General features: G+C 38.6%; 1 protein-coding gene across 2 annotated transcripts in view; it reads left to right on the top strand.

Moving 5' to 3' along the window:
• The window catches only part of SLC17A8 (solute carrier family 17 member 8), a 46,506-nt gene extending 41,800 nt beyond the window's left edge, over positions 1-4,706 (top strand). For both annotated transcript variants that reach the window (XM_059404649.1, XM_059404648.1), the window contains 2 exons: positions 2,362-2,489; positions 4,365-4,706. In XM_059404649.1, the coding sequence (XP_059260632.1) occupies positions 2,362-2,489; positions 4,365-4,706 (470 nt within the window). The remainder of the gene's footprint in view (positions 1-2,361; positions 2,490-4,364) is intronic.
• The last annotated feature ends 7,425 nt before the right edge of the window (positions 4,707-12,131 follow it).

The following is a 12,131-nucleotide window of genomic DNA, read 5'->3' as shown; positions in this document are numbered from 1 at the left end:
TTTCTTTCTTTCTTTCTTTCTTTCTTTCTTTCTTTCTTTCTTTCTTTCTTTCTTTTTGACAACCCAGTGAGAAGGATATTGCTATATCCATTTTACTAGTGAGGACACCAGAGTTTAGAAAGGTGACTTAACTTGCCCATGTAAATTGAATGGCTGGGATTGGAAAAATGGTTTACCTGACCCAGCAGTGACACTGTGGGAGGGACAAGGGCCCTGGGAAGAGTGATTCCTCAGCATCTTCTATCTACCCACTTTATAAGGAGTTCATAGGGATGCCAGGGATGATAGTACCATTCAGGAACTGATTATCAACAAGAAAGCTGACATAGATGGGATTAGGAAGATACAGGGATGAGTGATCCTTATTTTGAGAAATGTCCTATGTAGAGAAGACAGACTCTCCTAGCCTGTGTGCTTTTTTTTTTTTTTTTTGTATCCACTACAGTATCTCATTTTCTCAATGATTTTTTTCTCCTAAACACCAGGGTTGTGCAGCTAGAAATCTAAATGGCTTTTCTCACATTATCTTTAGCTGAACACAGATGCCTAGGCTTTGTATCAGAATATAATACTCAACGATCATACTAATTGCTTCTTATCTCTGGGTTCTTTTCTAATAAAGTGTTTATCGCTTTCAAATCAACAGTAAGATTAATTAATCTTGCAGCTGTTTCATATTCTGATTGTCTGCCACTTTGATCTGAAAGAGAAGGTATATTTATTATAAAAAAGGTTTTCGCAAAATTCTCCCTGAAATTGGAGATAGGGAAAAACAACCAATGTGCCAGATTAGGGCAAAAAACATTTTTTTTAAATCCTATTTTCAGGTTCTTTGCACAGAATAGAGAATTAAAAAGCAAGGCAAAGAAAAACTAAAAACATGAATAAGCAAAACCTACAATCTCTTGCTGTAATTTCAATGGCTCAAATGCGTAATTAATTATTTATCAAGTGCATACTATGTACCAGACACTTTGCCAATTCAGGTAAGATAGTGGTAAACAAGACAGATGGATAACCAGCCATAAAGAACGTTCATGTTGGTTTTTACTTCTATGTTCCATGTCCTTAGCATACAATTTTTAAGTTAATTCTCACAATTTTATAAGAATGATTATGCCAGCTGATAGAGGAAGAAACAGAGGTTCAGAATGTTCAAATCCTTTGTCCACGTTTGCATCTCAGTCTGCAAGAGGCAGGTCTTTCTGCCTCTAGAATGCTCGCCTGGGCAACACTAGTAGAACTGGTTCCGAGGGCAGGTGACCTCCTCCTTCGGAGCCTAGTCCCTTCCCCTGCCTTTGCTCTTCCCCCTTAATTCCATTCATTCATTTTATATTTTTAAAAGATTTTATTTATTTATTTGAAAGAGAGCATGAGCAGAGGGAGTGGCAGAGGGAGAGGGAGAAGCACGCTCCCCTCTGAGCAGGGAGTTTGGGCTTCATCCCAGGACCCTGGGATTCTGAGCTCAAGGCAGGTGCTTAACTGACTAAGCCACCCATTCATTCCTCTCTCTTGATAAATAGTGAGGTTTTGGCATCTTATTGTTTTACCATTCCCAGAAACATTATCATCCCATAGAAGACCTCAAAGAGAGGGAGATGCTTAGCCCAGCAGCTGCAGCGGGTGGTGGGTGGTGGTAGCATTGCTGGTTAGCAGAGCTTAGCTGCTTGCCAAGGGCTCTTGCATACATATTTCCTGAGGCTCATCTCACAGCATCTTTAGGAGTTAAGTAGTCATTTTACCCTCATATTAGAGAGGGGAAAACAAAGCCCTAAAACTTACGTAAGTGGTGGAAATAAGATTCAAATCCAGATTTACAAACTCAAAATCAAGTATGTATGTGAAAGTCTTTTGCAAGTTACAGAGGATTCTGCCAATGTTTGTGCAAATATTTGTTATCAAAAAAGGACCTTTTCCATTGTGCCATGTGGCCACCAAGACAGGCTCACCTCCGGTGGCCTTTTGGGAGTGAGTTAAGGACTAGGAGGGAGGGTTTTATAAGGTCAGGTTTGGTTCTAATCCTAATGTAAACAATCAGTGCGATTGTTTACTCTGAGTAAATGTGATCTTTTCAATTTTTTCAGTATTGCCCCAAAACACTGTTATTTTGGAGTTCCACCTAGGAGCACAGATGTCACAATTCTCTCCATGGAGAACCCATGGGAACCATTGCTGGTCAATCACAGTTCATTTTTCTGCTATGTGCAGGCACGCCTGACAATTCTCAACCCAGCTGTGTCAGGAGAGGTGTTCATTAGTCATATGATAGAGGAAGCCAAATAGATTGGAGAGAGTTAGGAAAAGCTGTGTTGTTACCAAAATGTTCTTGACTCTGATTTTGAGATTTTGGCTTCACTGTAGGTTTTAACGTCAACCACCTGGACATTGCCCCCCGCTATGCCAGCATTCTCATGGGGATCTCAAATGGAGTGGGGACCCTCTCTGGAATGGTCTGTCCCCTCATTGTTGGTGCAATGACCAAGCACAAGGTAATGGTTTCCTTTGGGACTCTGGGTTGCAGTATCAGAGGACTGAACTACTGTGCAAACTTGAGATCTCAAGGCCCTACCCCAGCCTGTAAATGTGTATGTCTTTGACCTTGGCTGAGGCATTTGAACTTTTTTCCTCCTCCTCCTTTTTTTTTTTTTTTTTAAATTATTGTTTATTGATGGCAAGAGGACTGATTGAGGTTTGGTTCCACATTTCCTCAAGGGGTGTGTGTTGCGGGGTGTGGGGGAGAGAAATGAACATCATAGGGACTATTTAGAGACACAAAGAAGAAACTGCGGTGATCGACTCAGGATAAATAATTGACCCAAGATTGTTTTATAATTCTAAGTAATTAAATTTTATAACCTATTCCCATCTATTATTTAGCATGTTCCAGTGTAAAGATATTAGTGGTGTTATACTTCCTTATTATGAAGAAAATGAACAATACATTAATGGCCTTATCTAAGAACCTTTAAGGGTGGGGCACTCAGTCATAACTGAACCTTTGTGTATTTAGAGGAGGGCGGGTAGTAGAGGAAGATCCCAGATCTATCCAGAGTTCAACCAGAGGCCACATGGTTTCTTAATCCCTGTCACTGAAAAGGTTTTAGGATGCTGCTTTGCACAAATAAAAATTTTCTGTTTCTATGGAGTTTTTACCCAACTTTTCTTAGTTAGATTGCCTATTACTAATATGATTTTAGAAAGTCAGCTTCTTGGAGAAAAAAATGTAGGTTAAATTTTCTTCTTCTTCTTTTTTAATAGAAAAGGAAGATGGGATTTGGGGGTTTTATAGGCAGAAGTTCTATGTTTTCCCTCTCTGTTCATGAGATTGTGAGATGGATAACTTGACCACTAAATCTCGGATAATGACTTCACCTAACTTTAAACACAAATTCCCATTATTTTTCAATTTACCACATCTTACACAGATAATATGATTAAAGTAAGCTATTGACAGTCAAGAGTGTGCAATTTCATAATTCAAATATTGTTATGTATCCAACAGCAAGCAAGAGGGAGACTTCTGATATTTAAAATGGTGGGTTCCTAGGGCGCCTGGGTGGCTCAGTGGGTTAAGCCACTGCCTTCGGCTCAGGTCATGATCTCAGGGTCCTGGGATCGAGTCCCGCATTGGGCTCTCTGCTCAGCAGGAAGCCTGCTTCCTCCTCTCTCTCTCTGCCTGCCTCTCTGCCTACTTGTAATCTCTCTGTCAAATAAATAAATAAAAAATCTTTAAAAAAATAAATTCATAAAATGGTGGGTTCCTAAAGCAAGTTTAATGTAAGTTACCATATAAATGGAAACCCCATTTGTATATTTAAAAGACCTGTGAAATGGTGCTATATGTATTTTTACATATTATTTATTTTGTTTTTATTTTTAAAAAGGTTTTATTTATTTATTTGAGAGGAAGAGAGAGCATGAGAGAGAGAGAGAGAGAGAGATCACGAGCAGGGGTGAGGAGTAGAAGAAGCAGCAGCAGGCTCCCTGTTGGGCAGGGAGCCCAACAAAAGACTCAATCCTAGGACCCTGGGATCATGACCTAAGCCAAAGGCAGATGCCTAACCTATTGGGTCACTCAGTCTCCCCAATATTGTTTATTTTAAAAAGAAGTTGTCTAAATTAAAGAATGTACATTTATGGTCATCTCTAATTTCTGTATTCACTGTTGTGTTAATTTTCATTTTTTAAACACTCAAATTCTGTTTGGCTCCTGGGCTGGCTTCTGCCATACACCTTCCCTAGAAGCACAGCATTGCAGTTGGTTGTGGGCAGGAGATTTTGTCCCCGTGGAAGCTTCTAGAACAAACTGTTAATCTCTATTTTTGGTTAAAACACATTAATTGTTACTATATTTCCTTGTCTAGACCCGTGAGGAATGGCAGAATGTGTTTCTTATAGCTGCTCTGGTGCACTACAGTGGTGTGATCTTCTATGGAGTCTTTGCTTCAGGGGAGAAACAGGAGTGGGCTGACCCTGAGAATCTCTCTGAGGAGAAGTGTGGGATCATTGACCAGGATGAATTAGCCGAGGAGACAGAACTCAACCATGAGAGTTTTGCAAGTCCCAAAAAGAAGATGTCTTATGGTGCCACCACCCAGAATTGTGAAGTCCAGAAGAAATGGAGAGGACAGAGGGGAGTGACCCTTGATGATGAAGAGCTGACATCCTACCAGAATGAAGAGGGAAACTTCTCAGATTCAGCCTAAAGTCTGAGGGGCACTTCCATCTTCTCCTTACATAGAGTCAGAAAGTATCCATACCTATTGCCTTCCCCATAACCTGGCTTGCTAGAGGGTCAAATATGGTGATACTGGAGGTAGGAGCGGGGGAGGAAGGAAATCTAATCAGCAGTAGAGAAAGAAAGGAAAATATTTTGCAATGACATGTTAGGGTATGGAGTTGACTCTCAGTTGACAAAATGGGGATAAATATATAATTTTTTGGATTGGCAGTTGGCTCTTCTCAAAGAAGTGTTCTGAAAGTTCAGTTCAAAGCTCAGTTCTCAAAGTACTGAACTTATTCAGGAAGGAATGACTAGAAGAATAAGGGAGACAGTACCATGCTGTTCAAAGAAAAACCAAAGGAACTGAGGATATTTGGCCTGGAGCAAAGAAAGCAGTAGCTGTCTCTACATTTCTGAGGGCAGCCATGCAGAAGAGGGTTTCCTATTCCCAATAAAGGCCACTGCTCATGGAGGTCCTGCACTGTGCCAGGTGCTTTATAAACATTCTCATTTAATTCCCAGACCGCTATGACATATTTCTTGCCTTCATTTTACAGCTAAGGAAGCTAAAGCAACAAGATATTGATTGGCCCAAGGGCCAGGGCTGAGATTGGTGGGGTCCAAAATAGGTGGCAGTTTTGGGGAAGAAATTTTCACCTCAGTGTAGAGAAGACTTTTTTTTTTTTTTTTTAAATAATGAAAACTGAAACTTGACAGGGTTGTCTTGGGGATAATTCCCTATTTTGGCAGCCATGGGGGATGGGAAACATCTGGTTTGGTGTGAAAGCATTGCCATTGTATGAGGGGCTGGATTCAAAGATCCCGAGTTTGAAGAGAGGTTAAAACATAACAAAGAAAAGAAAGGAGAAAGAGAAGAAAAAAGAAAGAAAGAAAAGGAAAAAAGCTAAATAAGATAGCCATATTTTCAGGAATCTGATGTCCAGAATGGCTGAGAGGAAGTAAGTAAAGGGTTGGCTAAATTTTGACCCTTCATGGCATCAAGAATTTAGTTAAATAAATAATGCCCCAAATTACTTATACAGCTTTAAGACATTCAGTAATTTAAGAAGTAGGTTCATGCATTTTATGAGGTAAAATTCTCTTAGAAGAGTCTTCTGTTTTAAAAAAATGTGTATCTTTAGCCATTTCTGCTAGTGATATTTGGAAGTTTGATTAAACTATGCACAACTATGGTTGAAGTATTCCTAATGATGGTATTTGGAATGTTATTGGGAAAAACCAAAATAACATAGTAGTAATTATATAGGGAAATGAAATGAAAGCATGAATGAAAGCACCTGTAACAACTAGACCTATAGCTAATCTTGAAAAATTCATCTTTGATCACATAAGGCAATAACATGGATACTCTCTGGATATATTTTAAAATCTAATGTTATTTTAAAATTTAAAGTTGGCATGTAAGATACTGTTTGAAAGTAAAATTGTTTCTTGTTCATTGGTTTTGAAAATTTTGTTTCTACTTTCAGAAGAAAAATATAATGTCAAAGAAAAATTATAGATTTACTTGTAGTTTACTATAAAGTGTTTTTTGTAAGTTCTACCACGTACATTTCTTGTTGCTAGTTGTATCAGCAGAGTTGCAAAGGGTAATATTGAGAGAAAAAAAGAATTGTCTGACTCTCTAGTAAGTAATATCCTGTATATCATTGGTATATAATTTATGTTATCTTATATCTTTAAATCTCTTTAATGAGTGAATGCATGTACATATGACAGTTCCTGGCATGTAGAAAGTGCTCAATAAATATTAACTATTATCATCATTATCATCCTGCAACCTTTCTGGGAACTTTTCAGTTGAAAAGAAAGCATGCTATAGACTTCTCATCCATCAGCCATAGAATTTGTTGTGAAGGTTGTGTTGTTTTCTAAGTTAAAAAAAAGAGAGAAATTTACAGTAGCTAGTGTTTTATTTTTTCTTCTGTTAATAAAGTCAAATAACTTTTAAAAAACTCATGATAATCCTTGAGGTAATATTGAAGATTGCAATACAAAGCTGTATTTGCTCCATCATTTAGAGTCAAGGTCATATGCAGAAATCCCACATTTTGAGAAATCAAAGCATTCAAGGTGCCTGTAACTTGCCCTTCTAATATTAAAGAAAGAAAAAAGAATGGAGCCCTGGATCATTGTGTTGAAAATGAAAACACATTATTTTGTTGTGATGGGTTCTGCAAAGATTGCATCACACAGATTATTACATTCGAACACCAGACAGATGCAGTTTTCAGTCCATGTATATTTTGCTGCAAATATCCATTTGTAGGTCAACCCAGGAAACAAACCATAAATTCAGCAGAAGGGATGGGAAAGCCTGAAGTGTTGGATTCTTGAAACAAGAAACGTTTGACTTTTTGTAAAGAACGCAATTCTTGGAAGACTCCTAAATAGGACTAAAAAAATTATTCAAGAAATCAAGACACATTTGTTATCCCTGTGTGGAGGTGAAGTTCAATAGGTAAGAACTGGAATGTACTGTTTCTCTTTCACACTGCCTCCTTCTGACCCCAACACACCTGTTCTTCTGTCTCTGTTTCTTTTCTCAGCTAATCACATCACTCTTTGCTGGAGCTAGGAATCTTGGAGTCATTTTTGACTTTAAAAAAAGTAATTCTTTCTCTCTCTCTTCCCCACCAAATCTATTTAATTTTATTTGCAGTCTGTGATCAATGTCTTACATTGGTTTTGGAAAAATTTCAGCTGTTTTCTCTTCTGATACTGCTTTTGCTTCACCTGTGTGCAATTTCGAAGAGTCCAGCTAAATGGATGCTGGGCAGGATGTGGGAGTGTTTTCCATATCTCTTCTATGTTTTCTATATTTTCTAAACCTTTTCCTCTTTCTGTGTCATTCTGGATATCTTCTGATTTAAAAAAAAATTCTTTATTTCTCTCTTCAGCAAGGTCTAATCTGGTAAAAAGAAATCTGTTGTGTTGTTCATTTCAGTTACTGTATTTTCAGTTTGAGAATTTCATTGATTCTTTCAAAGTTCTACTATGTCTTTTAAGAAATATTTCTAGTTCTCTGATGAAATTTTCAATCCTGTATTTTATTTCCTGGAACACAGTAAGCTAATTATTTTGAAGTCTGTTCAGTGCCAATATCTGGAGACCATGTAATTCTGTTTCTATTTTCTGTGGGTTTTGCTGATTCTTGTTCAAATTATCTTATCTTGGTCTGTATTTGGTTTTCTCTGTATCCAAAATTGTATTTGAAAAATTATTTGGGGGCGCCTGGGTGGCTCAGGGGGTTAAAGCCTCTGCCTTCGGCTCAGGTCATGATCCCAGAGTCCTGGGATCGAGCCCTGCATCAGGCTCTCTGCTCAGCAGGGAGCCTGCTTCCTCCTCCTCTCTCTCTCTGCCTGCCTCTATGCCTACTTGTGATCTCTGTCTGTCAAATAAATAAAAAATAAATAAATGAATTAATTTAAAAAAAAGAAAAAAATTATTTGTAGAGGGGCTCCTGGGTGGCTCTGTTGGTTAAGTGTCTGGCTATTGGTTTCAGCTTAGGTCATGATCTTGGGGTCATGGGATCACCTAGGACTTCACACTCAGTGGGACGTCTGCTTGAGATTTTCTCTCCTTCTCCCTCTGCCCTTCCCCCAATCATGCTTGCTCTTGCTCCCTCTCTAAAATGAATAAATAAATAAATCTTGGGAAAAAAAAAGAAAAATTGTTTGTAGAAATGATTTTAGGTTTAAAATAATGCCTTTTTCCCTTTCTCTGTCCAGAAAGGATTTTTTTTTTTTTTTCCAAGAGCCCAGAGAGTTTCCAGTTGTGAAATCTGAGATCTTCTGGGCCACCCAGATGACTCAAAGCTGGGCTACAGGCAGCATGAAGGCTCTTTTACTCTCATTTCAACTTCATTCCTAGATTATAGCACATCAGGGTCTCAGCCCACACTGCTGTGCATTACTGTGGGTCTATACCAAGCCCTCAAACTGCTCAGCTATCAAGCACTGGCTTTGTTATAATTAACAAATGCTCCCAGGAGAAAAGTGGCCTCAAATGCCAGCCTCACTTCTCAGGATTTTTGTCTTCACCCAGATGGCCAGATGGTAGCCAGGAAACTTTTCACTTCCATGCTGATTCTCCAATGTTGTTGAACAGACACTAAAAAAGACATCCCTCGCCCCACCCCAGCTTTTCTAGTGTGCAGGTTCACCTGAACTGAGTAGCCTGTCATAATGGACAACAAAGTCCTTTTTACTTTTATTTTCACAAATTCTCTTGAACAGATTTATCTCTCTAGAGATAGTGTGGTAATAAAGCTCAAATCTCAGTGGCTTAATACAGCAAATGTTGATTTCTCTCTGATGTTGCTAATCGAGTGTGGGCTAGTTGTGTGGCCTGGAAGCTTGTTTCAAACAGTCACTCAGGTATCTAGGATGTGTCTTTTTCTCCACTCACATCTTACAGTTCACCATTTGGAACATATAACCTCTGTTATCACCATGCAAAGGGGAAGGAAGGCACATTGGCTATTTACTGCCTCACTTGGAAATGACACTGTCATTTCTTTTCTTTTTTTAAAAGTTTTTTTTTTTTAAAAGATTTTATTTATTTATTTGACACAGAGAGATCACAAATAGGCAGAGAGGCAGGCAGAGAGAGAGAGAGAGGAGGAAGCAGGCTCCCCGCTGAGCAGAGAGCCCGATGCGGGACTCGATCCCAGGACCCTGAGATCTCAACCTGAGCCGAAGGCAGCGGCTTAACCCACTGAGCCACCCAGGTGCCCCTAAAGTTTTTTATTTTATTTTATTACTTATTTTTATTAACATATAACGTATTATTTGCCCCAGGGGTAGAGGTCTGTGAATCGTCAGGCTTACCACTTCACAGTACTCCTCATAGCACCTCCCCTCCTCAATACCCATAATCTAACCACCCTCTTCATACCCCCCTCTCCCCAGAAACCCTCAGTTTGTTTTTTGAGATTAAGAGACTCTTATGGTTTTTCTCCCTCCTGATCTCATCTTGTTTCATTTTTTCCTTCCCTACTCCCCAAACCTCCCATTCTGCCTCTCAAATTCCCCATATTAGGGAGATCATATCATAATTATCTTTCTCTGACTGACTTATTTCGCTTAGCATAATACCCTCTAGTTCCATCCACATCGTTGCAAATAACAAGAGTTTATTCCTTTTGGTGGCTGCATAGTATTCCATTGTATATACATATACCACATCTTCTTTATTCATTCATCTGTTGATGGACATCTAGGTTTTTCTGTAGTTTGATTATTGTGGACATTGCTGCCATAAACATTTAAGTGCACGTGCCCCTTCAGATCACTACTTTTGTATCATTAAGGTAAATACTCAGTAGTGTGATTCCTGGTAGCTCAAATTTTTGATGAATCTCCATACTGTTTTCCAAGGTGGTTACACCAGATTGCATTCCTACCAGCAGTATAAGAGGGTTCTCCTTTCTCCGCATCCTCTCCAACATCTGTCATTTCCTGAATTGTTAATTTTAGCCATTCTGACTGTATGAGGTGGAATCTCATTGTGGTTTTGATTTGTATTTCCCTGATGTCAAGTGATGTGGAGCATTTTTTCATGTGTCTGTTGATCTTCTGGATGTCTTCTTTGCAGAACTGTCTGTTCATGTTCTCTGCCCATTTCTTGAGTGGATTATTTGTTCTTTGGGTGTTGAGTTTGAGAAGTTCTTTATAGATTTTGAACACTAACCCTTTATTTGATATGTCGTTTGCAAATATCTTCTCCCATTCTGTCAGCTGTCTTTTGGTTCTGTTGACTGTTTCCTTTGCTGTGCCAAACTTTTGATCTTGATGAAATCCTAATAGTTCATCTTTGCCCTTGCTTCCCTTGCCTTTGGTGATGTTTCTAGGAAGAATTTACTGTGGCTGAGGTTGAAGAGCTTGCTGCCTGTGTTCCCCCTAGGATTTTGATGGATTCCTGTCTCACATTAAGGTCTTTCATCCATTTGGAGTCTATTTTTGTGTGCGGTGTAAGGAAATGGTTCAGTTTCATTTTTCTGCATATGGCAGAAAAATTTTCCAACACCATTTCCATTGGACATTCTTTCCTGATTTGTTGAAGATTAGTTGACCATAGAGTTGAGGGTCTATTTCTGGGCTCTCTGTTCTGTTCCATTGATCTATGTGTCTGTTTTTGTGCCAGGGCCATACTGTCTTGATGATGACAACTTTGTTATAAAGTTTGAAGTCTGGAATTGTGATGCCACCAACTTTGGTTTTCTTTTTCAACATTTTTCCTCTGGCTATTCGGGTTCTTTTCTGGTTCCATATAAATTTTAGGATTATTTGTTCCATTTCTTTGAAAAAAATGGATGGTATTTTGATAGGATTGCATTAAATGTGTAGATTGCTTTAGGTAGCATAGACATTTTCACAATATTTGTTCTTTTAATCGATGAGCATGGAAGGCTTTTCCATTTCTTTGTGTCTTCCTCAATTTCTTTCATGAGTACTTGATAGTTTTCTGAGTACAGATTCTTTGCCTCTTTGGTTAGGTTTATTCCTAGGTATCTTATGGTTTTGGGGTACAGTTGTAAATGGGTTTGACTCCTGAATTTTTCTTTCTTCTGTCTTGCTCTTGGTGTATAGAAACGGAACTAGTTTCTGTACATTGATTTTATATCCTGACACTTTACTGAATTCCTGTAACATTCTAGCAGTTTTGGAGTGGGGTCTTTTGGGTTTTCCACATAAAGTATCCTATTATCTGCAAAGAGTGAGAGTTTGGCTTCTTCTCTAATGATTTTAATTTCTTTTTGTTGACTGATTGCTGAGGCTAGGACTTCTAATACTATGTTGAATAGCAGTGGTGATAGTGGACATCCCTGCTGTGTTCCTGATGTTAGGGGAAAAGCTCTCAGTTTTTCCCCACTGAGAATGATATTCGCTGTGGGTTTTTCATAGATGACTTGATGATATTGAGGATGTACTCTCTATCCCTACACTTTGAAGAGTTTTGATCAAGAAAGGATCCAGTACTTTGTCAAATGTTTTTTCAGCATCTGTTAAGACTATCATATGGTTCTTGTTCTTTCTTTTACTAATGTATTATATCACATTGATTGGTTTGTGGATGTTGAGCCAATCTTGCAGCCCAGGAATAAATCCCACTTGGTTATGATGAATAATCTTTTTAACGTACTGTTGGATCCTATTGACTAGTATTTTGGTGAGAATTTTAGCATTTGTGTTCATCAAGGATATTGGCCTGTGATTCTCTTTTTTGATGGGGCATTATCTGGTTTTGGGACCAAGGTAATGCTGGCCTCATAAAATGCATTTGGCAGCTTTCCTTCCATTTCTATTTTTTGGAACAGTTTCAGGGGACTAGGAGTTAATTCTTCTTTAAATGCTTGGTAGAATTCCCCTGGGAAGCTGTCTGG

The sequence above is a fragment of the Mustela nigripes genome, chromosome 6, assembly GCF_022355385.1.
Source record: "Mustela nigripes isolate SB6536 chromosome 6, MUSNIG.SB6536, whole genome shotgun sequence".
In the NCBI taxonomy this organism is placed as follows: Eukaryota; Metazoa; Chordata; class Mammalia; order Carnivora; family Mustelidae; genus Mustela; species Mustela nigripes.
Note: the sequence above shows the minus strand (reverse complement) of the source record. Positions and strands in the feature narration are given on the sequence as shown.